This window comes from Daldinia vernicosa (assembly GCF_022497035.1).
Source record: "Daldinia vernicosa strain CBS 139.73 unplaced genomic scaffold F5Y00scaffold_31, whole genome shotgun sequence".
NCBI lineage: Eukaryota > Fungi > Ascomycota > Sordariomycetes > Xylariales > Hypoxylaceae > Daldinia > Daldinia vernicosa.
In genome coordinates this window covers 168,563-195,172 of record NW_025953947.1, presented here as the reverse complement: position 1 = coordinate 195,172, position 26,610 = coordinate 168,563, and the positions used below count along the sequence as shown (strand labels likewise).

The 26,610-nt window shown below is 47.5% G+C and overlaps 13 protein-coding genes across 13 annotated transcripts; 5 read left to right on the top strand and 8 right to left on the bottom strand.

Annotated features, from left to right (window-relative positions):
• Positions 1–327: 327 nt before the first annotated feature.
• F5Y00DRAFT_240414 (uncharacterized protein) lies at positions 328–3,123 on the bottom strand. The gene is made up of 5 exons (XM_048008232.1): positions 2,895–3,123; positions 2,732–2,838; positions 2,321–2,680; positions 1,558–2,249; positions 328–1,472 (listed from the first exon to the last, which is right to left on the bottom strand). Exons 1-5 carry the CDS (start codon positions 2,985–2,987, stop codon positions 718–720), a joined length of 2,007 nt encoding a protein of 668 aa, XP_047863716.1. The 5' UTR covers positions 2,988–3,123; the 3' UTR covers positions 328–717.
• Positions 3,124–3,458: 335 nt separating this feature from the next.
• F5Y00DRAFT_263213 (PEBP-like protein) lies at positions 3,459–4,226 on the bottom strand (the record flags this gene model as incomplete). The annotated part of the gene is made up of 3 exons (XM_048011486.1): positions 3,459–3,607; positions 3,680–3,846; positions 3,925–4,226. The coding sequence occupies 3 exons, from the start codon at positions 4,224–4,226 to the stop codon at positions 3,459–3,461; spliced, it is 618 nt and encodes a 205-aa protein (XP_047863715.1).
• A 255-nt stretch (positions 4,227–4,481) lies between these two features.
• F5Y00DRAFT_110480 (EBP-domain-containing protein) lies at positions 4,482–6,200 on the top strand. Its single transcript, XM_048003905.1, has 5 exons — positions 4,482–5,100; positions 5,179–5,205; positions 5,336–5,472; positions 5,557–5,791; positions 5,860–6,200. The coding sequence occupies exons 1-5, from the start codon at positions 4,680–4,682 to the stop codon at positions 5,991–5,993; spliced, it is 954 nt and encodes a 317-aa protein (XP_047863714.1). The 5' UTR covers positions 4,482–4,679; the 3' UTR covers positions 5,994–6,200.
• Positions 6,093–7,537, bottom strand: F5Y00DRAFT_240404 (Cwf15/Cwc15 cell cycle control protein). The gene is made up of 4 exons (XM_048008231.1): positions 7,381–7,537; positions 6,751–7,322; positions 6,613–6,688; positions 6,093–6,556 (listed from the first exon to the last, which is right to left on the bottom strand). Exons 1-4 carry the CDS (start codon positions 7,411–7,413, stop codon positions 6,503–6,505), a joined length of 735 nt encoding a protein of 244 aa, XP_047863713.1. The 5' UTR covers positions 7,414–7,537; the 3' UTR covers positions 6,093–6,502.
• A 139-nt stretch (positions 7,538–7,676) lies between these two features.
• F5Y00DRAFT_110472 (ribosomal protein S5 domain 2-like protein) lies at positions 7,677–8,868 on the top strand. The gene is made up of 2 exons (XM_048003904.1): positions 7,677–8,003; positions 8,063–8,868. Exons 1-2 carry the CDS (start codon positions 7,840–7,842, stop codon positions 8,772–8,774), a joined length of 876 nt encoding a protein of 291 aa, XP_047863712.1. The 5' UTR covers positions 7,677–7,839; the 3' UTR covers positions 8,775–8,868.
• On the bottom strand, positions 8,868–9,945 carry F5Y00DRAFT_110468 (P-loop containing nucleoside triphosphate hydrolase protein). The gene has a single exon (XM_048003903.1). The coding sequence runs from the start codon at positions 9,598–9,600 to the stop codon at positions 8,962–8,964; it is 639 nt and encodes a 212-aa protein (XP_047863711.1). The 5' UTR covers positions 9,601–9,945; the 3' UTR covers positions 8,868–8,961.
• A 380-nt stretch (positions 9,946–10,325) lies between these two features.
• On the top strand, positions 10,326–13,100 carry F5Y00DRAFT_240399 (uncharacterized protein). The gene is made up of 3 exons (XM_048008230.1): positions 10,326–10,928; positions 10,992–11,258; positions 11,316–13,100. The coding sequence occupies exons 1-3, from the start codon at positions 10,897–10,899 to the stop codon at positions 12,853–12,855; spliced, it is 1,839 nt and encodes a 612-aa protein (XP_047863710.1). The 5' UTR covers positions 10,326–10,896; the 3' UTR covers positions 12,856–13,100.
• A 1,022-nt stretch (positions 13,101–14,122) lies between these two features.
• Positions 14,123–14,855, top strand: F5Y00DRAFT_270918 (uncharacterized protein; the record flags this gene model as incomplete). The annotated part of the gene is made up of 2 exons (XM_048012694.1): positions 14,123–14,347; positions 14,415–14,855. The coding sequence occupies 2 exons, from the start codon at positions 14,123–14,125 to the stop codon at positions 14,853–14,855; spliced, it is 666 nt and encodes a 221-aa protein (XP_047863709.1).
• Positions 14,856–15,898: 1,043 nt separating this feature from the next.
• Positions 15,899–18,523, bottom strand: F5Y00DRAFT_270916 (Cas1p-domain-containing protein). Its single transcript, XM_048012693.1, has 2 exons — positions 18,418–18,523; positions 15,899–18,349 (listed from the first exon to the last, which is right to left on the bottom strand). The coding sequence occupies exons 1-2, from the start codon at positions 18,503–18,505 to the stop codon at positions 16,182–16,184; spliced, it is 2,256 nt and encodes a 751-aa protein (XP_047863708.1). The 5' UTR covers positions 18,506–18,523; the 3' UTR covers positions 15,899–16,181.
• Positions 18,524–19,120: 597 nt separating this feature from the next.
• Positions 19,121–21,943, bottom strand: F5Y00DRAFT_240397 (Alpha/Beta hydrolase protein). The gene is made up of 2 exons (XM_048008229.1): positions 21,023–21,943; positions 19,121–20,966 (listed from the first exon to the last, which is right to left on the bottom strand). The coding sequence occupies exons 1-2, from the start codon at positions 21,477–21,479 to the stop codon at positions 19,813–19,815; spliced, it is 1,611 nt and encodes a 536-aa protein (XP_047863707.1). The 5' UTR covers positions 21,480–21,943; the 3' UTR covers positions 19,121–19,812.
• A 414-nt stretch (positions 21,944–22,357) lies between these two features.
• On the top strand, positions 22,358–23,960 carry F5Y00DRAFT_240396 (SBDS protein C-terminal domain-containing protein). The gene is made up of 2 exons (XM_048008228.1): positions 22,358–22,553; positions 22,771–23,960. Exons 1-2 carry the CDS (start codon positions 22,533–22,535, stop codon positions 23,674–23,676), a joined length of 927 nt encoding a protein of 308 aa, XP_047863706.1. The 5' UTR covers positions 22,358–22,532; the 3' UTR covers positions 23,677–23,960.
• F5Y00DRAFT_240394 (ribosomal protein S13) lies at positions 23,875–24,888 on the bottom strand. Its single transcript, XM_048008227.1, has 3 exons — positions 24,713–24,888; positions 24,433–24,563; positions 23,875–24,368 (listed from the first exon to the last, which is right to left on the bottom strand). Exons 1-3 carry the CDS (start codon positions 24,749–24,751, stop codon positions 24,068–24,070), a joined length of 471 nt encoding a protein of 156 aa, XP_047863705.1. The 5' UTR covers positions 24,752–24,888; the 3' UTR covers positions 23,875–24,067.
• Positions 24,889–25,057: 169 nt separating this feature from the next.
• Positions 25,058–26,593, bottom strand: F5Y00DRAFT_240392 (uncharacterized protein). The gene has a single exon (XM_048008226.1). It carries the CDS (start codon positions 26,238–26,240, stop codon positions 25,755–25,757), a length of 486 nt encoding a protein of 161 aa, XP_047863704.1. The 5' UTR covers positions 26,241–26,593; the 3' UTR covers positions 25,058–25,754.
• Positions 26,594–26,610: the final 17 nt, after the last annotated feature.

Genomic DNA, 26,610 nt, shown 5'->3' with positions numbered 1-26,610 from the left:
ATGATTCACCTCAAAAGGCACTAATCCTGACAGTGAGCCAACAGTGTTCATATTGAACAGGCAAGCCTTTGATGTTCTGAACGATCTTAAGCATCGCGACTGAAGACAGTTTTTATTTCTAATCCATTTGCCTTCGGTATTTTCATATACATTCTACCTATACCTATATGATGACTCTGCCACAACTACCACCTCCTCAGGGACCTAGATACTTTACCATGCATACCATCAGGTGTTATATTCGGCACCCAATCTGGCGGCGATCAGATTTGGAGAAATAGATACTTTCCATAGTTTCTACAGGCAACTAAAATGTTTAAGCCTGTTGTTATTGCTCCTTATTCTCTATTTCTTCTAAACTAATTACGATACGGTAGTTATTGGCTTCGTATGTTCTGTGGAACCTATCTGAATAGCGTGGTATAATATACATGCGTATGCGTGTTTAATTCCTCTAGATACCTGTTATCGTTTTCCCTTTGCCTTCGATTTAATGCCCGTGTTCAATCTTCTTTTAGATCGTCATGTATGCTTGGCAGGTGTATGCTCATCCCCTAGGTATACATTTGTATAGCACCTCGCGTACTATATTTACTTATGTAGATGCTTCACTCCACACATACGCCAGTCCTAAAATACGAGCAATTACCTCTTTTTGCTTGCTTTGTTTTTACATTATCTTCTTCATACCGCATAGGTATTTCTCGCTCCACGCCCTCACGTCGGTGCCGTTAGCACCGGCATTATAGGCTCAAAGCTCCAATCGAAGTCGTCCATGAATGTCCAATCTATATTCTGCAGGGCATCGGCGCTTCCTGCCATAGCAGCTGGCGTTTCACACCCGTTCGTACCGCCGGCGGTACCGGGTGCCGGGGTAGTGCTAGAAGCGCCAGAGGCACCAGAGGACTGGCACTTGCAGCGGAGGGCGTTGTGGCGGTGATCGTTTTTCCAGCGGGTCATGCAGTCGAAAGTTACGCTGGCACTGAGGCGGTGCGAGAACGCCGACACGGGCTCCTCGCTCCACTGGAGTTGTGGGAACGACCGTGGTGGCGGCTGAGCGGCGGCGGGGTCCCCGTGAGCCAGCAGCCAGTCAGACCAGGACTCGAGAAGGTTCCCGAGGCGCGCAGGTAAGTCGGCTTCCATGATACTAACACGCCGTGCTGCAATTATGATGTCGGCTGCTGACCGCTCGGCGGCCTTGCGATCGATGAAAGACATATATGACGACCGCAGAACTCGGAATATGATGCATCCCGCAGACGCGAGCGCCCGGAGATGGAAATGTGGTATATGACGCAAGAACTGTACCTTGTCGTCTAGCTCGAGGGACTCGCGGATTACAACCTGTGCTGTATTATATGTCCGCAGTATGTTGCGTTTCAATGCGTCCGGGTTGTAGCCCGGAAGGGGCATCATGTAGTATGTTTGTATTTCTAGCTGTACTAGCAACGCGTTAAATCGATCGAGGTCGCCTATATATAGTTAATTTCTAGAGTATAATAATATAGTCGCGTCTTACGCGTATTCTTAGGACTTTGTCGGAGATGAGACACATACCTGCGCGTTCAGAACATATAAGTCCTCTTACGGCGTTCCACTCGTCTTCGAGGAGCTGAACCAGCTTTGCCGAAACCCCTCGTGCGTCTTCCAGGCTTACCGACATAGTCTTACTAACATGATTACAGAATTTCTGGCATTCGAGGAGGATACGAAAGTTGGAAGGAACTTGAAACGGTATCCTGCCATCGATGACGTTTTGAATGGTCTGATTGAATAGACAACCTAGAGGCGGGAGCCCTAGGAACTCTGACACCCTCTGAGAGATTATGTTATACCCAGCCCACGTAAATGAGGCTTCCTCATCCGTGAAGTTGTTCTGGAAGACGCCATGACTATATTCCGGATGGGCCCCTTTTCCACAATGAATTCCCAGTTGGGCAGTTGCACTCATGCATATGCTAGAAAATAGTGCGCACGGATCGTTCACGAACCGTACATCTGGGAAAATCCAGGTGCAAAGCAAGATGAGAGCGTTAATTGAAGTTAAGGAGAGGGGCGGATTAGCAATGGCCGAATAGGCATCCCGCTTAATAGAATCCAGCATAAAGGGAAAGATGGTCGAGTTTTTAGCGTAGCGGCGTGTCGCTACGTATATGATGGTCCAAAAAAGCAACGGACTAGTATCGTAACATTTATTTGGGTCCTTGTGTCGTACGACTGGCATATAAGGATGATAATGCTCAAAATATCTAGGTATCATGTATCAGAGGCACGCTATTTTTATTATTATTATCACGGTCCGTAGTAGCAATGTACTCACTTTTGAAAATAATATTCAACATCTTCACCAGAAAATGGCTGTGATCCAAGAGCTCTGGGAAGTGCGGGCTCAGGGGCTGGGCCCTGAATAAGTGGTATACTGGCGGGAGTGTGTATTACTGAAGAGGGAGCAACTGTGGTGCTGGTTGTTGTAGCTATTATAACAGGAGCCCTGCCGTCTACGTCCGCAGAGACGCTTATTGGTGATGGGACCCCTAAGCGTGGCGGAACGGACTCTTTAAGGGGCGTGAGGACCTCATTTTGCGGAGAGAATTCTGCTGTTTGGCTCGGCAACGAGGCTGATTGTCCACTAACACTCTGCTTGATAGATTGGATTTCCTGGACTAGCTCGTCCAACTTACTATTGTTCTACTTAATAAGCCGATCTGCAATATAAGGAGAAGATGGTTACCTTTTTCGGCTCACTCTTTTATGAGTCTTATCTACGACACACGTCAAGTGAAGCTTGGCACAGCGCTGGCACGGCTGGGCTGGGTTCTGGCTGGGGTTGCAGCGGACCTATGAGAAGGATTAACATAGCTGAAAGTTCAAGTCAACCGAGGGCTGGGACATACCTTCGCATCTCGGCAGCTGGTGCAAGCCGTATTTCGCTTTATTCGGCTAGACATCGCATGAGGCGGCGGTGTTTCTTCACCGGTCTCCGGCATTGGCGCGGATGTTTTTACGGCTCCGGTAACACTATATCAATCTACCGGGCCCGAAAAAAATATAAAAATTGGCGTCGCTGTCGTACGAACAAGATCGATGAGGCACAAGATAGATAGCCGACCGGCTACAGCTTCATACATAAAGAATCCGAAAGACGGATATAAGAGGGCTTAAGATTTAACGCCTATCCACGTTTCGGCAACAATTCGGTACCGATCCTTGCCATTACCCATAGATGTACCCACCTAATCACCCGCTCTTTCTACCTCCTACATACCTACCTAGGTGCACTCCTACATGTAACATGTAGGCACCTTCCATTCTTTCTTCTTACATCTTGTCAGCTACGTACGTCATATTAAAAAGATGTAGGTAGCCGAATCTCATATCTTAAATTGGCCCATATGAGTGAGCTTAAAACTCATCATATAACTAATCAATTAACTAAACTGAAAGAGAAAATGTCTCCTCTACTCCCACTTTCTTTCCGCGACTCCCACCCACATTCCCCATCCTAGAATCTTCCCCACGATAGCTTCGCCGATCTGCTCTCTCGTCGTTGTCGCGGTTAACAAGCTAGGATCTAACGGTTCTTTTAATGCTATGACCTCGAAGAAATCTACGACAAGTTAGGCTTAAAGCTAGCTACGTCTAAGGCATTCAGATGAACGGAGTGAGACCCTCCACTTACATCTATGTGGTCCGTGATTCAGTAGTGGCCGAGGCGCGATGTAAACGCTACCGTTTCTCGACCGTCCGTAATGGAACCCGCCTTTAAGAAGCGCCTTGCTCGCATCCTTGATTTCGAAGTCGGCGGGCTCGACGCTTGTCTTCGTGGGCGGGATACCTCCGTAGATACTGTTACAATTTAGTCTCAGGCCCGTATCTAGTGTAGGACCCTGCTAAGAGCATATATAGATTTACTCAAACACTCACCCGTGGCAGATAGGCGTTGGCAAAGGCGCATCTGGATCTTCCGAAACCAGTAACCACTCTTTCACTTGACCCGCAATATGCGAAGGCGCCTCCCACCGCAAAGCAGGGGACTTGCCTGCTCCGTCGTGCGTGTATTCGACGCCAAGCACCGAGTTGGTGGGGCCGCATTCCGGTGCTGTGACGGTGATCTCCTGCTTCTCCTGAAAGTCGGAGAAGGCGGGTCCCTTGAAGAAGCTTTTCGCATCGTGGCCCTTTGCATTCTTAAAAAGCCATGATAGCGAGACTTCGATGAGGGCCGTCATTTCGCCTGTTTTGTTGTACTTTGTGCTTGTATAACTTCGGACGGTGTTATATCTTGGCACGGACCGAATTTAGGTGATGGTATTATTCCTCCTAAAACATAATGAAAATCAATCTTATCTTTTTAAGAAAACAAAAATCTACCGATTACAAGGTTAGTGAGATATATAACTCCTATTCTAGTAGCTAAGGGCTGACAAAATGCGCCAGACATTAGTAGGTAGAAGCAGCTTCATTTTATACATAAAAGACTGAAGATTGAACCGCCCAACTAGCTGGGTCTCGGAACCGATGACGCTTATGATGTGTCATTGGAACGCCAAGCAATCTTATCAACAAACATCACCCCTGAAAAAAAACAAGGCTTCCATAAGCATCTCTGACTTGGTGGTTCCTGCATTCGATCAACCGGATAATTTAGGTACCTTATATCAATAAAGCCAACACTTCCGACCATGGCCGGGGTGCTTTTAAACATCGACTGGCGGTCGTTATTAGGCAGAGATGCACCCCCCGCGACCGAACCTGAGCCTGAGCCTGAGCCCGAACTCGTGTTCGAGCCTGTGTTCGAGCTTGTGGAAGAACTCGCGTTGGAACCCGCGTTAGAGGAGCCCGTGTCCGCGCCTACACCCGAGATCGCCATACCTGAGATTATCGCGCCTGAGGTCGAGGTGAACTTCGAGCCTTTACATCCGTATTATCCCTTAGGTGTGACTATCCCAGGTTACGCGTCTAATGAAGCATCCGTTCCTGTGCTGCTAGCATCACTGGGTGGCATGATAGTGTTTGCACTCTTAGGGGCTTCCGCGATAGCATTAAGGGTAAACCCGAAATTGACAAGGACCAATTTGATTCGGTTTTGCTGGTTTATTCTGAGTAAGTCGCTTACCGAACTCACCCTCTTAAGATTATTTAATCGGATCTCCTGTTTACTGACTTGACTGGAATCTATAGACGGTTGTTTGCACTGCTTCTTCGAAGGTGAGTTTATTACTTTACGTCACTGCACGGCTATCTGGTCCCAGTCTATATACAGGCGATAGAAAGAATGCGCGTGCACAATATGATTTTCACATCTAAAGAAACATTTAACTAAGCTTGTTCCCCTAAGGATACTTCGTCTTCAACCACGCCACCGTTGCGTCGTCACAAAATGTATTCGCCCAGCTGTGGAAGGAGTACGCGCTGTCGGACTCACGTTACCTGACGTCCGATTTCTTCATTCTGAGTATCGAGAGGCTTACGATGGTAAGTAGCAACCCAAGCCAGCCTGACCAAGCTTCGGCGTACAGACGCTACGGTATGACAATGAATGCTCATTATGAATGATAGTTTATCTTGGGACCTCTCTGCTTCGCCAACGCCGTCGCTATTGTCCGAGGGAGCCCCTCCCGGCATGCGCTTCGCATCGTCGCGTGTATAGCACATCTGTACGGCGTGGCTCTATATTACACTACAAGCCTCTCGGAGATTTACTTCACGGGCCGCTCCCACAGCCGGCCTGAAACCCAATACTTTTGGATTTACTTCGTTGGGCTCAACTTACCATGGGCCATCATCCCGGCAGGTCAGTTCCCAAACCAGAGGTTTCTTGACGAGTCAAAGTTAAAGTCGTAGGCTAACCTTCCTTGTCAGTTCTCTTATATGATAGCGTTAGAACTATAACTACGGCGATAGGAGCCTTGGAAAAGGTAGATGGTACTCTAAGTGCTTATCGCCGTAGACAGGGCGGGGTAAACGGTGTTTCCGAGCCTAAGAAGACAAGGTGAAATTGGGTAGTAATTGGGTTAAAGATGGCTGGCGAATCGTTCTAGAGTAATAAGCCTCAGCGTGCAAATTGCTACGTTCTTACGAAGTTTCTTGGTGGATTTTTAAAAAATTTAATGTATTTTTTTCGTCCGAGAAATCAGTACCGCTAAACTAAACAAATGTAGAAACAGCTCTATCTCTCGCGGGGCTTTAGGATTTCTTCCTGGGACCTCGTAGTTTAATATCCCATTACGAGTAATCTCTTGAATGCCATCACGGATCATGGATACCGGACTAGTACTATATATATGCCCCACGTAAGTCAGGGACGGTTCTGAAATTGTGACAATTTGCAGAAAACAGGGATGCACACTTTTTTCTTTCCCTTACGTTTCCCATCCGTCCATTCTTTCTAAAAAGAAGAGGAAATTTCTCTACCATAACGAATCTCTATCAGCAGTAGTAGTAATTTCTTTGGCCTTGGTTATGCCACATGTTCGTAGGCTGGTATCATGGCGTAATGTACATCTCATCTCACGTATTTGCTCATGAACCGCTTGTGGAAATCGGATCGCAGGAGATCCTATATAATGTTAGTATCGGAAATGAAAATGAAATGGTACAAGTATCGAGACGTACGTTGATGAACTCCTTTCTCTTGCCTTTGTCCTCTGTCCCCCTCGCTTGGTTCTTAAAGACGACGTCGTCGTCCCACCTGTAATAGGCCGATTAGTACAATGGTAAAAAAATAGCCCTTCGTGGAGAGATTTGACATACCTTCGCTTCATGTTGAAGTTCTTGGGATTTAGCAACGGGTTGCCCAGCGCAATGTCCCGCTCTCGTTCGGCTTCTTCAGCTGCGGCCTTCTCACGTTCCTCCTTCTCGCGCTTCTCGGCCCGCTCGCGTCTAATCTTCTCGAGCTCGCGCTGCAGCTCTGCTTCTTCGTCCTCATCATCGTCGCTATCCTCTTCGCTGTCGTCTTCATCTTGTTCTGAATCCGAATCTGCGTCTATATCTCGGGACTCTTCTAATATGCGCCGCCGCTTCGCCTCTGGGTCTTCCCCGTCTTCCCCATCCCCATCTGACCCCGAATTCAATGCTAACGGTCGCTTCGAAGCATTGTTGGTGGTGGTGGATGCTGTCTCGTTGGTCTCTCCGGTGGCATGGGGAAGCGCGCCGCCGTTCTGCTTCGCGAAGTGGGCGGCTTCGGCGGCAAGAAGCTCGGCTCGTAGGTCGCGGGTCTCGTCGGCATCTCCTCCTTGTCCGGGTTTTCTGAACTTGAGCTGGGTGTGAGCAGGTAGGAGCCGTTGGTGGTAGGCCGGTCCTCGAAGAGCCTCCTTTCCACGTGCCTAATATAATATATAATTAGCAGTTACTTCACAATAGCTAAGTGGAAGCGAAACATACCGGGTCGAAGGTAGGCCTATGTGCTGTAGTCATCTTCGATTATATTGCGATATCAAACTTGTTACTATTTATGAGAAGTTGTAGATGATGAAATACGTGAAGCTTTGTCTTAAGTGTTGTTTGTTACATGTACTTGGATGCTCTAGTTCCAATGCGCGGTCCCACTAATAAAAGGATTAGCTGCAGAGTCGGCATTTAACCGTCCAAAGACCCGATCTTGCATGGGCTAAGTACATATTTTGTATGATCACCGCCCGGCAGAATTTCCATATGAATTTTGAACTTTACTTTGAAGCTCTCAGTGATGAATAAAGGTATGCACAGAGCCAAACACCCCACTATCGCGTTGAAGCTGCTACTACATTACCTACCTACATTAGGTACTTAAATTGGTATAAATAATGAGGTGAAACAATACCTAAACAATTACACTTTTGACTTACAATATCCCCTTTCGCCATGCCTCGAGAGGCTGAACCTTCACTCAATGAGCGCACTTTCGTAGTGCAGGCACTACAAGAGGGCCTGCGCATCGACGGCCGCGCCTTCGACCAATACCGAAAGCTCGAACTCAAGTTTGGTGACCAATACGGAGTCGCAGATGTAACTCTTGGAAAAACAAGGTAGTTAATTTATATATACATACATAATGTTCTATAACAACACTGACGTAACCACATAGGATACTTGTCAAGGTCTCGGCCGAAGTCACAACACCCTACACGGACCGACCGTTCGACGGCATCTTCACTATCACGACAGAACTCAGCCCCATGGCATCGCCCGCTTTCGAGGTTAACCGACCGACAGAAACAGAAGTTCTATTATCGAGACTACTTGAAAAGACGGTCCGCCGATCGAATGCTCTCGATACCGAGTCGTTGTGCCTCGTCGCCGGACAAAAGTGCTGGTCTATTAGAGTCGACCTGCACGTGCTCTCACACGATGGCAACCTGATCGACGCCTCATGTTTCGCGGTTGTAGCAGCATTGCGCCACTTCAGGAAACCAGACACAAGCATGGAAGGAGGGAATTTAACTGTATATACTCCCGCCGAGCGAGAGCCTGTGCCATTGAGCTGGCTGCATTCGCCGTTTTGCGTCACATTTAGCTTTTATGAAGGAGAGATCACATTGTTGGACGCAAATCTCCTAGAGGAACAATTGAGGGTGTCTAGCTGCACCATCAGTCTCAACAGACACGGAGAAATATGCCAGATCGCAAAGTTGGGTGGCGTACCCGTAGAGGCGGCTACGCTGCTCCAGTGCGCAGGCGTCGCTCTCAACAAGGTCAAGGAGTTCTCGACGTTATTAGATCAAAAGCTAGCCGAGGACTCGAAGCGGAGGAACAAAGGCGGGCTCCTGGCAGAATTGTCCGCGGAGAACGAGAGATAGCAGACGGGGGCTACTCCCATAGATGACCCAAAAATAATAAAGATACCCATGATGAACTCAATGATAACTCCCATCCTCACCCTAGAACGCCTGTTCCATGACGCTGAATGCAAACCAACCCAAGGCCACTTTTACCTGAATAGCGCGACGTTATTTAGAGCCTTTCCTTTCCTTTCCTTACCTCCCCTCACCTCATCACTGGCGGTCTTGACTCTTTATTCCATTTCACCCTCGACCTAACCCAATCAATCGCTTCCCTCACGCCCGTGCCCGTCAGAGCGCTCACGGGCAGCACCCTAGAATCGCGTATACTCGACGCCTTCTCGCCCTCGAACACCTTCTTCACCAAGCCCTCCTTTATGCGCACGACCTCGACGCAATCCTCGCGATCCTGCTTATTCGCCAGTATCAGAAGCGGGACGCCCTCCGTCTCGGAATTCTGCAGCACGTCCTCGAGCACGAGGCGGCACTCGTCGAGGCGGCCGGAGCCGTCGTGCTCGAGAGAGCCGTCGCCGATGTCGGTGCTGTCGATGATGAAGACGATGGCGTGGCAGCTGGCGTAGTAGCTCTGCCACAGCTTGCGCAGGGTCATCTGGCCGCCCACGTCCCAGATCTTGAGGTACATGTCGGGCAGGGAGAGGGTGGACACGTTCTGGCCTACCGTCGGCACGGTCTTGAGCTTGGGGTCTGGGTGCTCGGGCAGGAAGAGCGATTTGGCCTGCTCGTGGAACGTCGTCTTGCCCGCGTTGTCTAGCCCTAGGAGTATCACGGAGTATTCCTCCCGCCGCCGCGCGAGCAGGTACAGCGACTTGGCGAGATGGTACATGGTGGGTGGTTATTTGAGTCGTAATAGGTTAGATTAGGTTAAGTTAGGTCAAGTTAAGTGGGAAAGCAAACGTTAGCCCGTGAGAGAGCTTTGAGGGAGGTATGGAATGTTTCAGAAGGGGTTGGCCAATGATGCGTCTTGTGATTCGGGGTTGGAGTGATTGATTAATTGATTGATTAATTGATTACCTGCAATGTCGAAATTACATGTACGAAATACCTGAGTACATCCAGCGATATGATATTCAAGCTAAGCCTGTATAGGTTAGGCAGCCAAGTATAGTTGGAATGAACTAAGCGCGCGTCTACGGGGTATCATTGGCTGGCTGGATAAGTATAGGTACGCTGTACCTGCAGAACAGAACCTTCAGTACGATGCATACATACCTCGTAAGGCAGCTATATGTAACTAGATAATGTTACAAGTCTTTAAATATTAGTTAATACAAAAGTATTCCAAGATATTCTTTTGCAGAATTAGTGGTAGTTATTATGATACCTGCTAGCAAATATTTGGTTAGGTACATTCGAAGACGTCCAATGGTATACCTCAGGTATGTGATGAGTTACGTATAAGTGTTAGGTATGTAAAAGATGAGCTGGTGTTAAGAGTATATCAAGCTAAACTATTATTGAAAGTGACACATCAGCACCTAGCGATGGACAACAACAGTCATCGTCATTAGGCATTAGGCATATACACTTCACACAAAATTTTCATAGTTACAGCAAAGCAGTGCATAAAGATTATAAAACCTTCATAAACCGACCCCATTCTCGCTGCGGTTGATTGATATTAATGGTGAAGACTGAAGTTATAAAAAACCACACCCGAATATAGCATCTCATACATACCTAAGAACTAGTCTTGCCCATTCCATTGATACGGTTATTCATATACGCTGTATTATTCAGCTATACGAACAAAATACTTACGCGGGGTATGTAATGTTGCAGTTGCTTTTCGACTTGCTGCGCAGCATTGTTTCTTGCTGAAACCTCTTCTCGATTTCTCATCCAATAGCAATAAAAACCATGGCGTCATATTAACTCAATTAATTCCTGCGCGGTTGTTTCCCACCCCCCCTTCCCCCCGAGCTTGTCTAGCTCCCAGCCACGAAGCGACGACCTATAGAGATGCACTTCAACCCTTGTAAGCTCTCTTACATAGCACAAGTCGTTTCGGTTACGGTTACGGCTACAGCTACGATTACGGTTACGTGTAATTACCTTAGGTACCTAACCTAAGCTTCGCTCTTCGTCGCCGGGAATTCATCTGGGAGGTTTTGGCTTCATTATGTCTCCCGTGCCGTTCCAGCATCCGGTGAGGTATGTATTGCTACTAAAGCTTTGTTTACTTGTGACCGGACCGGTTAATAATATCAATTTCAGGTACACTCCGCTGGCGGTGGTGGTCACCTATCTTACAGCGATAGTCTACTTGACGTATGCAATCGCCGCCGGGCTCTATGCATCGTATAAGTCTTTAGGTCCAGCTCAAGACACACGATCGCGTTACGCGCAGCGCAGGAGATTGGTTCCTATCTTTCTCGGACTTGCAGCCGTGGCTTTTTCTTTGGCGACTTACAACTCTGTGGCGTCGGCTGTCTTGTCGTATAAGACATGGGCGCATGAGCATGGCGTCAACCAACGAGAACGGTATTTCATTTATTGCTCTAATTATATGTATTATCACAGTATCTAATCTGCATATAGCTATCTTCTCGCCGAGAAACTTGTCCTTACACCTAGGGACTTGAGGAGATCGAACTCTCTTTATATCACCCAGTGGTTGAGTGACACCCCCATCTTTTACGATGCCCTGGAGATTGTCGCCGAGAAAGCCCGTCGCTTCTGGTGGGGGCAACAGATCGATCTCGCGACGGTGGCCTTTAGCATGTTACTATCCGTCGAGGGGCGACGACGAAATATACCCCTGACAGCTTCGTTTCTGATCCTAGCCCACCTTGTCAGCTTGTCGTTCGCACAGAATCTGTTTTACGTAGCTCTACTCCTGACTCCGTCGCCACTACCCCCAGGAATCGAGAGCCTTGAGACACCAGTCGTACCTCTTCTCTCGACGTTGGTCTGGATTCGCGACAAAGTCATTGCTCCAAAACCAAAGAATTGGCTATTGCGCCCTCGCATACTCTTCACAGTGTTGGCCTTGAATTATCTTTCAATATTCCTGCTTCCTTATGCTGCGGACACACATTCGTTTGTGAATGTGGTTCATCTCGGTCGAGCGTCGACTTTCTTACCCCTTATCTTACCAGCCATTGCCCCGGTAAGCTGGGGTACCATCTACTTGCATCCTCACGACGCTCACGGTTCGTTGAAAACGATATTTCGAACTATTTCCGCCGTGTCTTTCGCATTGCACGCAAAGTCTAGCATTGAAGGACTCCGCTATAACGTTCCCGACTCTCATCATCATCGCCACAGTATCTTCCTCCCCTGGAATGTTGAAGAGCGTTCCAACTGGGAACGCAGTACTACAGCGATTGGCAAAGTTTTGGGCTCCCTCTACGACCACCCTGCCGTAAACGCTGTTGGGTGTGATGTTCTAGTCTGCACGATTAGTCTCGGTTTGTGGGCTGCTGTCCGCGCTATAAGCGTGCAAGACATTATCGCATCGGCCATTCCGACTTTCAAATTCCGTCTAAGGGCTAGGCGCGTCGTCGAGGATAAGATCTTTCGTAGGCCCCGTACGCCCTATAGCCCCTATACCCCTATTAGGCCTAGTTACGACTATCCCGAATATCGTACATCGGAACATTCGATGACTCTTAGAAGTCAGAGTAGGCCGGGCCTATCGGGACTAAGGAGTTCGTCAAGGTTAAGAAATGCGTCAAGACTAAGAAGCGAATCTAATGTAAGAAGTTCATCGAGAATAAGGGATTTGTCGAGGGTGAGAAATGAATCAAGAGCAAGGAATACGTCAAGAGTAAGAGACGCTTCAAGAGTAGGAAGTGTATCCAGAATAGGAAGTGTTGCAAGCTCGTGCACACCTAGTGAGGATGGAACTGTGACTCCTGGGCGAAGACGAGGACGGGCCAGGGTGTCTAAGAAACACGAAGACGAAAAAGCATATCGACCTACCATGTTCTCGGCTAGATCCTCTGTGGAGTCGGACCTCTTGCCGGCTACCGAGCCAGACTGGGACTCTGCGGCTATAGCTTGGAGCATGGTTACATTTGCCGGGCTCGGTTCGGCGTCCGCGGGTGTTCTCGGAGGTGAATGCATTGCGAGATGAGATACGAATGGATAGGATAGGTTGGGGATATTATGAGGAGTTTGGAATGACGATGAGAATAATGAGGTAACCCAGGGTTGGGAAGGATTGGGGGGAATCGGGAAGGGTTGGGCCGGGTAATGATTGGAAGCGGGCTATGAATTATGAATAACACTCAGCGTAGCGGTCACGGCTGGGTGCTTATATACCTGGGAGGTAGATATTAAAGTCAACTATTATCAAGTTCTAGGCTATCCGTAAACCGTGAATTACATTCGTGAATATATTCGTTGTCAACAGAGCTACCAACTTGTATGCAGAGTTGGCGCCATATACATATATTAGGTACACTTCTAGCAGTACCGGCCGTTATCTCTACCTAGGTAGGTGCTAACTATCACGCACCTTGTTGCCGCTACACCTGATCCCCCAGCTGGCAGAAACCCAGGCAACGAGGTAGGTACATCTACCAAAGTACCTACCTACCCACCCACGAAGTAAAAGTTATATATCCTAATTGCAAACCAACTTTCAACCGACGCCCCCCGCCCGGGCGACTTGAGGCCAGAGAAAACCCCACTGTGGTGTCTTATGCTGGACCGTTCTTCCCAAAAAGAAGAAACGTGACTTGACAGCAGACGCCCAACGAAGCCGGTTTTTCGTAGGTCCCGGGTTCGAATCCCCTGCCCCTATCCGAGGGGATTCGAACCTGGGACTGAGCTTTTTTGTAAATCTTTTTTTTTTCAGCCCCTTTTCTTAGAATTTTTATTTGGGGTTTTTTTTTTTTTTTTTTTCCTTCCTTTTTTTTTGGTCTTGCCTGCCTCCCTCCCCCCTATTCTTCAAGTCGAATTGTTATTGCATGCATACACTATTTTCGCCTGATGAAAGAACTACCTACCCATCGTCGTGTCTGCAATTACCTTTATCATATTCGATAAACTCGAGCTCCAAGTGCGCCTTGGTATCTCTCCCATTAGCTGTTGCTTCCACGACACTCCTAGCGTAGCACATCCAGACACCAGACAATATATAATAACCCAGCTTGGTATACTCGCCGCAAATCTCGGTGCAACTTGCGTTTAGCTTTATAAGTCCGAGTATTATCTGATTAGTATTCGCCATCATGGACATGCCAAGTCACATGCTATGTAAGTAATATATACCACTACTTTCATCACTCCACTTAATCCAATGCTAATATCGAAAAGTAAGCGGTTCCTTGCGTTGGTCAGGTTGTAGACTCCAAAAGCTTCCTCCGTCTGTTCGCTACCGCATATATTAGCACTATATGGGCCTTGACAAGCCTCGCACCCTTTTAGCCCCCTTTCCAATATTGATCGACGGCAACTATGTAATATGGCACCGCCGAGGAACGCATTATAGCAAGTGTGGCTGCCCTGGCATTCACGCTGCGTCTGGTTTCGGGTTCCGAAGGAGTATTATCGACACAAATCTAGCCTACACTTCCAAGTTCTTCGCCTTCGAAGTTCTCCCTTGCCTGTACAGCAAAAAGGTATGCAAGCATCCCCTTCCCTCTTCCTCCCCTAAATCATAAATTAAGTCCTAACCACGCTCCACAGACCTTCTACTTCCCATGCACCTGCGCCATCCTCTACCATATCAAAACCAACCACATCCTATGCGAATATCTATCGCGCATCAAATTCATCTGGGCCGGTTTCATCTCAGACCAAGCCATCATCGAACTCCGCCGGGTCCCCCTAACACATCTAACGGTCATCATCGGGACCTTCACAACCAAATTCGTCACGCACCAGGAGACCCTATTCCGCCGGTTTTTCAAGCGGAAAACGACCCATATAACGCAAGCTCTCGGGATATTCGAGCTGATTGAGCTGCGCGGTATCGAATTCGTCCGCGTCGAAAACTACGGCGACCCCTTATGCCGACCGTCCGAGGGCGACCGGAAAGCTTTGGAGCGTATGCTAATCGAGCACGTTGGCAGAGAACGAGTGGACCAGAGCGAACGATCGTCAGACAATCTCATGGCGATGGATTAAAGTGAGAGCCCATAGGTATCCGAATTGGAATTCTCGCCTACCTGGATATGGCATCAAGTATGTCCTTGGTGCAATATGATTACCGATTCCAATTGGCACACGGCGCATACGAAGGTAACGGGATCGCAAGAAGCAAGATAGGATAGATCAGGTATTCCCTACGGAGGTTCGAAAACGTTTATAATATGGAATTACGAGCGGGGGACGGGGTCTTTTATTTTTCTTTTTCCAAGAGCGTAGGGATCAACGCAGCGTTGCGCACAGATATCTGTATTAGCTAGGAATTCTAGTAATAAGATCATAAAAGCCGCAGTAGTCTACATACCTCTATTCAAGGAGAATATATTAGAGGTAGCTTTAATTTTGAACATGAGCAAGCCCGTTAGGAATTTAGGATGCCCTTCCTTCCTTTTTACCCCTTTTACCCCAAGTGTAATACAAGGCTAGATAAGCACTCAAGAAAAAAAGGGGTTGACATTACCTGCCTGGTATGAGAAGGAAAATAAATCACAACTGGAAAAAAAAAAAAATGAAAAGAACAAAAACTCAAAAAGAATGGCCCGGGCAGGATTCGAACCTGCGTCACTCCAGAGACTCCGTCCTCGACTTTCTATTTCTATCCTCTATCCTCTATTCCAAGAAAATCCTCTAACCACCAACCCCCTCTATCACGCCTCAGGAAACCGGAGTGTGTTACCGCTACACCACCAGGCCTTTATTTCGTAGTGATAGTGCAGTCGGCAATTACGACCTTTAAGGTACTTGTCGGTTAGTGGGTACGTGAGTCACGGGTTGCGTTTGTTCTTGTTGCCGTGGAGAGAGGAAGGTGCAGGTGCAGGTGCGGGTGCGAGTGCAGGTGCAATGGCCCGTCAAAGGCGTAGGTATCAGCAAGTATAGAACGTGATTTTTAGATAAAAAGTCGATGGATAACGGTCAGATAAAGTCAGGTAATGAACCACAGACACGAAATTTTAACAGGGGGGCAACGTGAGTATATATAATACTTAGACCCCTTTATCTACCTAATATAGTATCTCCATCCCCTTATAATAGCACACCATCAATCCTTATAATACGTACCTACCTACCTATGTTCATCAGACCCAATACCTCTAATACCACCAATACCACATATTCGCACCATAACATTCAAACTCCCAATATTGGTACCCCGCTGGATATGACATTCCCAGTCCATAGCCCTAAAAGCAGTCCCACAGCCCTCGGTCCATTCAACCAGCGAGCACATGTTCTGGTACTGTCACTTGCAACTGCCGCAAGCATGATGAAAAAAGCAGTGAGAACCACCGTTTCGATAAACCGCCCCTAGCGGTCTTCCCAATATCCCAGGAAAAGCTTCGCTGTAGCATCCTCGGCGAGCCAAATGTGGTACTGCAGGACGTATGTTTCTAGCGAGATACGGCCGAGGAGGCTGGGTAATAAAAGGTACCTATCTCTTAACACGCGGTGAGAGTTTCTGAGCACTATAAAGCTCAGTATCGGGATCCAGGATATGAATGGGTGAAGTCGATTATATGCCTGCTTCCCTTGTAGATAAGTTTGGGTGGTGTAGAAGAATGTCGTAATGCTCCCTGCGCAGACAATAGCAAGCCAGGGTGTGAATCTTAGGGTAAGGATTTCCCCAGCCCGGCCAAGTCGAAGGAAATCCCGCTCTCCGCGAACAGAGGCGCGATGGGTAAGAGCCGCCACAATAATTCCGACGAAGGTGATGTAGCGGTCTAGACGTAGCCTGAAACGCATTTCTTCTGCATCTATGGACATGAAGAAGATAGCGTGTATGAATCTGGTAACAGCTTCAAGAATACCAGGGGTAAGTATAAACAAATCGGTGAGCCTAACCGTCACCACTATTTTCAAAAATAGCCAACGCAGGTCGCGATTGTAGCTTTTGAAGGATCGAAGCATCACGTATAAAACAAGATACCAGAACGTGATAACAGGGGCAAAATAATAGGTCGTGTATGTTGTCCTCATCATGTATGGTAAGCAGGCACTCAGAAGGTTCAAACGGAATAGAATTTCTATGACGCGATTCAAAGAGAAGTCGTCCGTTTGGAGAAGGTATAGCGTATGAGCATAGCCAGATATATAGAGGTATCCGGAGATAAATAGTCGGACGATCTTGTACACCCAAAGAGCCTGAGACGCATAGTGATAGTGGTAGAGCAGGATAATCCCCTGCATTAAACCTTTGATCTCGTTAGACTGACTCCGCGGTATATATCCTGGACCATGATAGTATCGCAGATCAAGTTTGGACGATGAAGGACCATCTGTCTGCTGGGGGGCTTTCCTTGACGACAATATGCTGACCACTAACCATACGAGGCAAGTCGCGACAAAGATGTCTTGCTCATAGTGGCGTTCAACTTTTATGAAGAAAGAAGTCTCGTCGGCGTACCAACACCATAGGAGAGCAACAAGTATGTTTCTGAGAGTTTCGGCAGATTCCACAACTTCCGGGTTACCTGTGACCTCCAGGCTATGACACTCAACAGCAGACCTGTATCTCGCTAAAATTCCCAATAAAATACAGACTACCAGAGGCATATAGTTGGGTAGAGGACTGACGCAGCATGTGCCCTTGAAAGAGTGTGAGCGGGCGTTTGCTGCTGAATTGCAAAGTGCGTTGAAAGCAATGTTGAGCTTGAGTGCTGCCATACTGTCCGACATATGCAAGCCGTCTATATCGAAATCCTTTTTAGAAGAGGTGGCAATTTTGTTGTATACCCAAGGAATATACGACAGATGATTCGGGAAGACTTGCGAGAGATAGTTATTCATGGCCTTAATCCGCTCCGGCGTAATGCTCTTAGACCGATTCGGAGCTAGGTTGCTGTAATCTGGGATTCCTACTGGCGCTAGCAAAATCCGGTTTGGGATATCGCCGGGGCTATGTGCCGTCATCATTGCCTCTTTTATGTCACTGTCTAAGCTAGGTGACAAGTACGGCACGACGCCGGCGACCGCTCGCTTAAACAGGTTTAGATAGTCATTTCCGCCGTATCGAGCAGCCCAGAGTCCAGGGGCACCCAAGACAACGAACACGGGGGGCAATCCATCCATCCCCGCAATGGCTTCGACGTCTAGGAATGTAGGTAGAACGTAGAAGGTCTTAAGCACGCCGTGCAAGGCGGTAGAGTTTAGCCAAGGATCCCAAATGAATTCTAGCTGGATGTTATCAACCCGGACCGACATATCACGATGCTTGCCGTTCGATTGAAGCAGACGTTTTATCCTGGTTTCGGAGTTGGGGTGAGCAACTTGTTTGGTGGCAGCCCAGAAAAGCTGCCGGATTGTAGAATCGCCGATGAAGACAACTTTTCGGTCATTGAGGCATTCGTGAAGAGAGTTTGCAGTATGCTCGACCATACGACAATCTTTTGGCTCCCATCGTCGGGAGCCGTCCGGAGCCAAAGGCGACCATGTCCCATTATTCAGGAGAGCTAGGCAACGATAGGGATCAATTTTACCTATAAGTCTATTAAAACAAACTCCAAAAGGCGAGAAGTTGCCGGCTATTTGAGTGCTATGTTCATACCAGATCGAAAATAAATCTTCTGTGTGGTGAAAAGCACTATGATAAAAAGGAAAGCAAAGCTAATAGGGTTTTGCGAAGTGTTCGGCATTGTGACCCAAGAAAGCAGTGTATCTGGCCAAGAAAAGTTTTGATGAAGAGAATGAGTATAGCTAGACCATCGTACGTAGCTAGATGTTGTACGTACCTAGATACGCCTATTGCCTCAATCCACACCTTTGGGCAATGACAACCCATTCCGTGGATTCATACATGTAGCTTCGATTTCCATAGGATAAATTCTATCAGACTGGGAAGGTACATGTAAGTAAGTACTTGCTTAAGTACGTCAATCGCATCATTCAGGCCAGCCATACCCTATGTGTTGTATTGAAGGGAAAGAGTAATTGCATCTATAAGTGGTGTTGGCCATTTCTAAAGTGAAAGCCTATACATTTTCAAGCTTAATCGAGCTTGATATGAGTGAGCTTTATATACACACCTAACGTAGTTACTCAATGACTTATAAGTAGTTTTATTATTATTATTATTCCCTCATTCTTATTGTGATCAAAAGAGATGCATGGAATGGAAATAGCTGTCCATGAAATACACGCGCTTCAGGGGGTGGCTTACTAGTAGTATGGCTTATGTCACATTGTGGCTGTGTCTCCCCCCACAAAATTCAATGGATGCAGAGACAAATTTCTCTGCCATGGAACAAAATCTACACTTCAAACTTGCAAAGCCAACCTGAATAATGACATACCCTCCACGTGTCGATAGTCATCGTTCTTTTAAACCTATTTCCTTTAAGTAAAGTGACTACTTGAATAATGCGAACCGGTGCATTATGGAAGTAAAGCGCAGTGTCAGACAGGTAAGAAGGGTCCGCCGTATACAGGTTACCGCGTCCTAAAAGGCACCAATTACCTACGATTATAATCACCCTCGAAAGAGCCATCGAAAAGGAAGTATGTGATATGAAGTCGTCTTTTGCCAATGCTCGGTCAGGCTCGATTCCACGCCTGATCTTGAGCCGGATGCCTCGTTTGAGGGTATGAGACAAGAGTAAACCGCAACGATCTTTGAGTACGGAACCTCCCGGCGAACAGCGTCGAGGCTTTCGTAATTTATCTGTTGCAACATCAAATACATCTTCATCAATATCGTTAACTTGAGATTAGGCCTATTACTACCTTACATCATAGACATTATCGTTACTGAGCTTCACATTCTAATTTGAGCCGTGTACTATCTCGATCTAAAGAAGTTTATCGAACTATGACTATGTTACAGTTTGAAGATCTCTAATCAATATTCCGAAACATACTTGAGACTACTAGCCTGCCATGATCTAATGACTGCGTTACATAGTACGGACAACAATAATTACACAAGAGTCAAAACACTCATTGTTCAAGCATACCACTCTCCTCCGATCCACCTGTTGAATAGGTCTAGAGAGCCCTCAGGCTGGTTGAACGGAACCATGTGGCCGGCCTGGTAGATGCGGGCAAATGTGAAGTTGCCGCTGCTCTTTACTACACCGTAGTTGTTAGAGCCATCAGAGAGATCCTCCAACTTAGCAGAGTTGAATCCCTTCTTGCCGTGCCACTCAAGTGCCTCCGACCAGGCCTTGTTGCCAAGCCAGTTGCAGATGTAGTCGGCGTCACCAGCATAGATAAGGACTGGGATCTGCTTGATGATGTCAGGAACAAGGCGGTGGAATGGCTTCGACCAATCGCCCTGGAACAAGAAGTTCCTGTTAATATCCGTGTTGCAGCTCTCGTAGTCTTGCACTTCGGCACCAACGGCCTTGAGAACCTTGTCCTGGTTCAGGTACTTGCTGATCCAAGCAGTCTCGGTGTAGCAGAGGTTCTCTTGATCTTTGCACTTCTCACGGATATCGTAGACATTGTATCCGGTGCGCTGGAAGGGGCCAATCATAGCATTGTTACAGTAGATGGCGCTGGGAACACACGACCATACGCTCTCGGATTCGTAGCAGCTCGAGATGAGGGACTGGCATCGCGGGAGAGCATTGTCCATCGACTGGCATTCGCTCTCGTCGAGAACTGCGTCATAGCCGCCCTCACCACAGGCCATCGGGCGGTATTGGGCATATTGTGTTAAGGGGTCGGTTAAACCATTGCCGATGGCGATGCTTTGCAAATTGATGTTGCGGTTCTTGTGCGACAGAATCTCAGATGCAAAGACGGGGATGTAGTGGCCAGCATAGGATTCTCCAGCAATGTGGAAAGGCTGCTCGCTGTACTCGGGGAAGTTGTGGAAGAAGAGGGTAAGCAGAGCGTAGATGTCTTTGCTTGCGGCGACAGTGTTGTAGACAGGGTTGCTACTGTAGGAGTAGCCGGTGTTGACAGGTTGGTCGATGAAAATGACGGAGGCATTGCTGTTCCACGCGTACTCGTTGTACTTGAGCGAGCCGTCCTTGTTGACACTAGAGGGACCCAGCTCCATGAAGAGTCCCATCATGGAGGAGCAGCCAGGGCCGCCGTTTAACCATAGTACTACGGGGTCGGTCTTAGGGTTATTTCGAGATTCAAAGAACCCTAGATATGATAATTAGCCATTATACCAAGTCAGGACACGGTGCGATACCACGTACAATAGAATAGATGCTTGTCGTTAGCTTCGTCATCGAGGTATCCACTGTACTGTTTGACCTTATCTACGCCGAGTTCGGACGGGTCGACGTTCTTAGCTCGTAGGTTGTAGGCCTCGAGAGAACCGTCTACCTTTCGGTGTTTGACACCGTCTGTCTCAACCCACATGCTTTGCACATCAGCGCCCTTGATAACATGATCCCATTCGCTATCTGGGCGGCGTCGATGAGCTTTGGGGTAGGAGACAAGGTTGGCGGCCTTTTCGTAGAATCCAGGAACCAGGAGGCTCATTTCATCCCATAGACCTTTAGCAACGTCTGGCATCTCACCAAAAGCTTCGCTAAGGTGATCCAGCGGTTTCCTGACGGCATCGCTGATGCCACCGAGGACCTTTTGTTGATCTTGTGCAAAGGCAGCCGTGCTGGCGCCCAGCAGAAGGGCCGAGCTAGCTACTCTCATGATGGGTAGCAAGCGAGGATGAACAACGTCCTACCAGAGTTTGATGATGATGATGGTGATGATTATGATGGTGGATGATAGTAATGATGGATGGATGGATTAGAGAAGAAAAGGGAATAGATAAAAGAGTTTAATAATGGATGGAAGACGGAAACGATACAAATACTACGAGAGTCAGAGTTGAGACTGGGGGAGCTGGGGGAGCTCTAGTGTAAGATATGGATGATCGATGAAACGGGGGGGTGAGAGCGAGAACCCGACTGGTCAGTGGCCAGCTACGCTAGGTACATAAATGCGGTGACCAGCCAACCATTAACGTTCCTATGCCTTAACTAAGTTTCCCCTTATTGCTTACATGCCGCTTCTCCAACTTGTTGAGTGCGGAAAGGTGCCCCACAAATGATAGCAGGTAACATGCTCGCCTTGTCTTAAATGCCGGATTAGATTACGACAACTGAGCAGGCTGGCAGGCTGGTTTATCAAGCTGCGTTGTCGCGTGATAGATGGAGGGACTTTACCGATAAGCGTCATCGGTCATTCATCTGCTATGGACCGAATTCCTATCGATATAGGTTCTCCACTAAACCGTATGGGGTAGGTACCTTATGTACATGTATGTTTTCCTTATCATTATGATTCAACATGACCTCTATCGAATTAAGTTAAAGATCGGAAGTGTAACTCTATGTTATGGCTGGGAATAGAATCTAATCGCCTATTCGTCGAACCTAATGAATAAATCAATAAATAAATCAATATAGTTGCCATCTGAGCGGTATGAGGTATGGTGTCTGTTCCTGCGTCGTTCCCTTACCCTAGGTACATAAGGGACCCGCTATGCGTTGGCCCAAAAAGCACATCTTCTTCAAGTCGGTAAAGCAACGAACGCACGAGCAATTGCACGTGTTTCTTCTCCACGCAAAATCTCGATTTAACGAATACTACGCTTATAAAAATCTTGCAACTACTCGACATCTGAACATCAATTGCGACGTCAGACTTTGCGCATTCAGCAAAAATAACATCAGCATTTTCTGAGAACGAAGAGACAACATGTCGCGCATAAACCAACCTGGTATGTAGAGTAATAGTATATTTACATCTTCTAAATCTTGATCTTCAAACCTATCCTATCTCTTTTCAGTTGTTATAATATCTCAGATAAATACTAACATATCGCAGTATGTAATTAGACCCCTCTTCCCCTCCATTACGTCCCCACGTCCTCGAAGGCGCTCGAAATATGTTTATGGCTACGCAAATGAATACTAATAAGACCCGGATGGAATAGTCGAATCAAATAAAGCTCACGAACGTATCACTCGTCCGCCTAAAAAAAGGAAAGAAGCGCTTCGAAATCGCCTGCTACAAGAACAAAGTGTTAGAATGGCGATCCGGCATCGAGACCGACCTCGACGAGGTCCTACAGATCCCCAACGTCTTCCTGAACGTATCGAAGGGGCAGACCGCCCCAGCCGCAGATCTTACCAAAGCCTTCGGAAAGGACAAACCCCTAAACGATATCATCCTCGAGATTTTAAATAAGGGCGAGCTGCAAGTGGGAGAGAAAGAGCGCTCGGCGCAGCTGGACAGAGTACACAACGAAGTCATCAGTATAGTCGCGAGCAAACTGGTCGATCCGCGCACGAAGAGAGTCTATACGACCGGCATGATCGAGAAGGCGCTCGATATGTTGAGTTCTCAGGCGCATCATCAGCAAAGCGACAAGAAAACCCCGGAAGCAGGCAGCGGCGCGGGAACGCCGGCTACAGGCGACGACGCGGAAGCGAAGCCGAGGACGAAAGAGCATAACTGGACGGGCGTGGTCACGACGAAGAGCGCAAAGAGCCAGGCCCTCGAGGCCATGAAGGCTTTAATCGCGCACCAGCCGATCCCAGTTACCAGAGCACGGATGCGGCTCAGAATCACATGCTCGACCAACGTTTTGAAGCAGGCGGTGAAGGCGCCCAAGACGGCCGATGCGGAAGGAGAGCAGAAGGCTCCCGGGACGGTGAAGGACAAGATCTTGAGTTACGTTGAGCAGGTCGAAACACAAGATGTCATGGGATCGGAGTGGGAGGTTGTCGGGTTTGTGGAGCCAGGTGCTTTCAAGGGTCTATCCGATTTCGTGGGGAATGAAACCAAGGGTCAAGGGCGAGTGGAGGTGCTGGATATGGCAGTCACACATGAGGATTAGAGTCCTATTTTTAACACTCATGATTTATGAAGTTGACGAACTTGCGAGATGTCTTGGTGGCATGGCATAAGAATAGGCTTGGTTGGTAACGGTATAGAGAAAAAATTACGATACTCGAGGGGCGTTGATACCATGTCGACTTGTTCCCTGACATATACACGTGATAGTGATAGTTTCACACATTAAAGAATTATAGAGTGTTGGTCACAATGATGTCTCTTTATTCTCTAGAGTACACCTATGACTTGCCGAAACCGATGAGCAAAGTCCCCAATTCGCAAAGTAATTCATAGAAACGTTTTGATGCAGTAATTTCAGTCCAGCCTTCACGCCTGTCCATCCGCAATGAATGACCTGAACCAATGAAACCATGCTGCCACCGCTAAGACCCTTAACCACCCTTCTTCTTGGAGACACCGACAGTCCGGCCGCGACGACCGGTAGTCTTGGTGTGCTGACCGCGGACACGGAGGCCCCAGTAGTGTCGGAGACCACGGTGAGCGCGGATCTTCTTTAGGCGCTCGAGATCTTCACGGAGCTTGGAGTCGACACCGTTCGCCAGGATCTGCGAGCTCTTGCCATCGGTGATATCGCGCTGTCGGTTGAGGAACCAGGCGGGGATCTTGTACTGGGTGGGGTTCTGGAGGATGGTGACAATTCGCTCAAGCTCTTCCGAGGTGAGTTCACCGGCACTGTAATGGTGTTCCGTTAGTATTCGATTCGTGCTGTATTCTCTGGCTCTTGCGCTATCCATACCGCTTGTTCAGGTCGACATCGGCCTTCTTGCAGACCAAGTTGGAGTATCGTCGACCAACACCCTTGATTCGGGTCATGGCGTACATAACCTTCTCCTTGCCATCGACGTTCGTGTTGAGGAGACGCAAGATCTATTGGGATTACAGTTAGCCAAGTCTAGGTCTCGTTATCGCGAAACGGTGTCGAAATTGAACTGAGCATTCGCGAAGCTGACACCTAATCCGGGTAGAAAAGAAAGAAGGGCGGCGCGAGGCGCGTAAATTAGATGGGATTCACTTACGAACTGGAAGTTCGTCTTCTCGCCTGAGACGAGCGACATGATGGGCAACTGTGTTGTTGGGTTGTTGCCTTGATGTCGTTCAGATGTGTATCTTGAGTTTGATAGAAGAAGGAATCGAAGGTTTGATTTTTCTGGTAGGCTCGCTTAATTAGGGTACAGGCAAAAAATAAGGATGGGCGGGGCTTAGGTGAATTCGATTTGTGCATTTGGTGCCCGCTTTTATCGGATTTTTCCAGGGCCGAGTTGTGTTCTGCACCCGCACACCACTTTGATGGGAAAGAATCCACTGTGGACCTTAGCCTTCAAATCATAAGTAAAAAATTTACCATGAGACTTTTCTTTCTTCTGCAAACCACTCTACAGAATCGTGACATTCTTCTAATACTCAACTATCTCTGCAATGCATGTTGATGCTATGCTCTAAGGTCGCCCTATATTCACGAAACTAGAGATTACTGCTATCCAGCGCACTTCGGTATTTACCTGTTCTTCATTCGGGATAGGAGACCCGAGGTTCACGATATTTACACAATCTCAACGCCATTTAAGTATCACCTCTTACTTAGACACATACCATTATACTCGCACTAAGCAGTGTCGATATTTCCAAGCTACCGGAAATAGCTACTCCAAAGTTCCATTAAGACGCGCCTGACTTTGGTTCGATATCGGGGTTTTCTTTTTCAACTGTATATGGCCAATGATGAACGATTTTACACAGTCTATGAGGATATCTCCAATGAGTTATATTTTACACTGAAAATTCTGAGGCCTTTATTGGAAAGTTTTGTAACTTTTACCATTTACCACCGAGTAACTACCTATACATATTACCGCATTTGTGTGTCATGTAAAGAACAATCAAATATCCCTCTTTAGCAAATATGCTGATCGAGATCGATGCCTCCAACCTTTCCTCCTAATGCCTGTTTATCCCTCAACGCCAATCAGTGAACAAATCTCTCCAGGTATCATTACATTCGTATTATCGTAGCCCATTAAACCGCTTCGCCTACTACGGTACCATTAGAAGCCTAGCAGCCTAGTTACCCTCTGTTCGATATGTCTGATGCTCCCTTCGCGGGTCCTCCCCAGGCGACTCATGGATTAAGACACTGTTGAATCGAGGACGTGTTTCTATTGGATCAGAGTCCGGAGGTACGTGGCTGTGGTCAACACTGGTGTTCCGCGAAGCGCTCGGGCTGATACCGCTCGTACTACTTCGATCGCCGTGGCTCGACTTTCTCTTCCCAAACTTCCATTTGAAGGTATTCAGTATCTTCTGATATTCTAAATTCTGTTGGGTGAACAGCTTATTCAAATGAGCAAACTCGTCGCGCTCTTCCGACTTCTTAGGCTTGTGGGACCTGAAGCCTCCGGTCAGGGTTCGTAGTAGGCGAGATTGTGATTTTGAGGGATCTTGGGTTTCGTTGTCGGTTGGTGTTGTAGTGCCGTTTGAGTGATTGCCGCCGGAACTGGTAGAAGAAGGCTTCCTACTGGTGGGAAACGTCCATCTACCTAATGCCATAATGATATAATGACGACGTTAGCTGTTGACGATTTGATATATATAGGTATATATATGATCTGAGAGTTATGGGGCGTCCGTATTATGATTCCTTGAGTTTCGATAGCACAGCGGTTTCGAGACGTCTACCGCCTCAAAAGGCAAAAAATATCAAATGTCAAGTTCATCGACGGAAAGCGAGAGAAATAATAATCAGCGAAGCTAGGCGGTTTAGTCTTTCTCGACTTTATCAATGATCAGTTTACCTTAGGTACTAGGTTTACATAGATGGCGCAACAGTGGTAACACTCAACCACCCATCACATTACAATGGGGCTATGTATACCTTATGCAATCTTTAGTCGATATCGCGGGGTCGCCGGGGTCTAAG

Coding starts and splice junctions, on each gene's coding strand:
- F5Y00DRAFT_110472 (XM_048003904.1), top strand. CDS start 7,840: ATGCCTCGAGAGGCTGAACCTTCACTCAATGAGCGCACTTTCGTAGTG. Junction 8,004..8,062: donor GTAACTCTTGGAAAAACAAG/GTAGTTAATTTA, acceptor GTAACCACATAG/GATACTTGTCAAGGTCTCGG.
- F5Y00DRAFT_270916 (XM_048012693.1), bottom strand. CDS start 18,505: ATGCCGAACACTTCGCAAAACCCTATTAGCTTTGCTTTCCTTTTTATC. Junction 18,350..18,417: donor GAAGATTTATTTTCGATCTG/GTATGAACATAG, acceptor ATAGACTTATAG/GTAAAATTGATCCCTATCGT.
- F5Y00DRAFT_240392 (XM_048008226.1), bottom strand. CDS start 26,240: ATGGCATTAGGTAGATGGACGTTTCCCACCAGTAGGAAGCCTTCTTCT.
- F5Y00DRAFT_110480 (XM_048003905.1), top strand. CDS start 4,680: ATGGCCGGGGTGCTTTTAAACATCGACTGGCGGTCGTTATTAGGCAGA. Junction 5,206..5,335: donor TTTGCACTGCTTCTTCGAAG/GTGAGTTTATTA, acceptor TGTTCCCCTAAG/GATACTTCGTCTTCAACCAC. Junction 5,792..5,859: donor ATGGGCCATCATCCCGGCAG/GTCAGTTCCCAA, acceptor CTTCCTTGTCAG/TTCTCTTATATGATAGCGTT.
- F5Y00DRAFT_240396 (XM_048008228.1), top strand. CDS start 22,533: ATGTCGCGCATAAACCAACCT. Junction 22,554..22,770: donor TGTCGCGCATAAACCAACCT/GGTATGTAGAGT, acceptor CGGATGGAATAG/TCGAATCAAATAAAGCTCAC.
- F5Y00DRAFT_240414 (XM_048008232.1), bottom strand. CDS start 2,987: ATGCCGGAGACCGGTGAAGAAACACCGCCGCCTCATGCGATGTCTAGC. Junction 2,839..2,894: donor CCAGCTGCCGAGATGCGAAG/GTATGTCCCAGC, acceptor TCCTTCTCATAG/GTCCGCTGCAACCCCAGCCA. Junction 2,250..2,320: donor GTTGAATATTATTTTCAAAA/GTGAGTACATTG, acceptor CATGATACCTAG/ATATTTTGAGCATTATCATC.
- F5Y00DRAFT_240399 (XM_048008230.1), top strand. CDS start 10,897: ATGTCTCCCGTGCCGTTCCAGCATCCGGTGAG. Junction 10,929..10,991: donor CCGTTCCAGCATCCGGTGAG/GTATGTATTGCT, acceptor TATCAATTTCAG/GTACACTCCGCTGGCGGTGG. Junction 11,259..11,315: donor GGCGTCAACCAACGAGAACG/GTATTTCATTTA, acceptor ATCTGCATATAG/CTATCTTCTCGCCGAGAAAC.
- F5Y00DRAFT_240394 (XM_048008227.1), bottom strand. CDS start 24,751: ATGTCGCTCGTCTCAGGCGAGAAGACGAACTTCCAGTTC. Junction 24,564..24,712: donor AGAAGACGAACTTCCAGTTC/GTAAGTGAATCC, acceptor TAATCCCAATAG/ATCTTGCGTCTCCTCAACAC. Junction 24,369..24,432: donor GATGTCGACCTGAACAAGCG/GTATGGATAGCG, acceptor ACACCATTACAG/TGCCGGTGAACTCACCTCGG.
- F5Y00DRAFT_110468 (XM_048003903.1), bottom strand. CDS start 9,600: ATGTACCATCTCGCCAAGTCGCTGTACCTGCTCGCGCGGCGGCGGGAG.
- F5Y00DRAFT_240404 (XM_048008231.1), bottom strand. CDS start 7,413: ATGACTACAGCACATAGGCCTACCTTCGACCCG. Junction 7,323..7,380: donor ATAGGCCTACCTTCGACCCG/GTATGTTTCGCT, acceptor ATATTATATTAG/GCACGTGGAAAGGAGGCTCT. Junction 6,689..6,750: donor AACTTCAACATGAAGCGAAG/GTATGTCAAATC, acceptor GGCCTATTACAG/GTGGGACGACGACGTCGTCT.
- F5Y00DRAFT_240397 (XM_048008229.1), bottom strand. CDS start 21,479: ATGAGAGTAGCTAGCTCGGCCCTTCTGCTGGGCGCCAGCACGGCTGCC. Junction 20,967..21,022: donor CGACAAGCATCTATTCTATT/GTACGTGGTATC, acceptor TATCATATCTAG/GGTTCTTTGAATCTCGAAAT.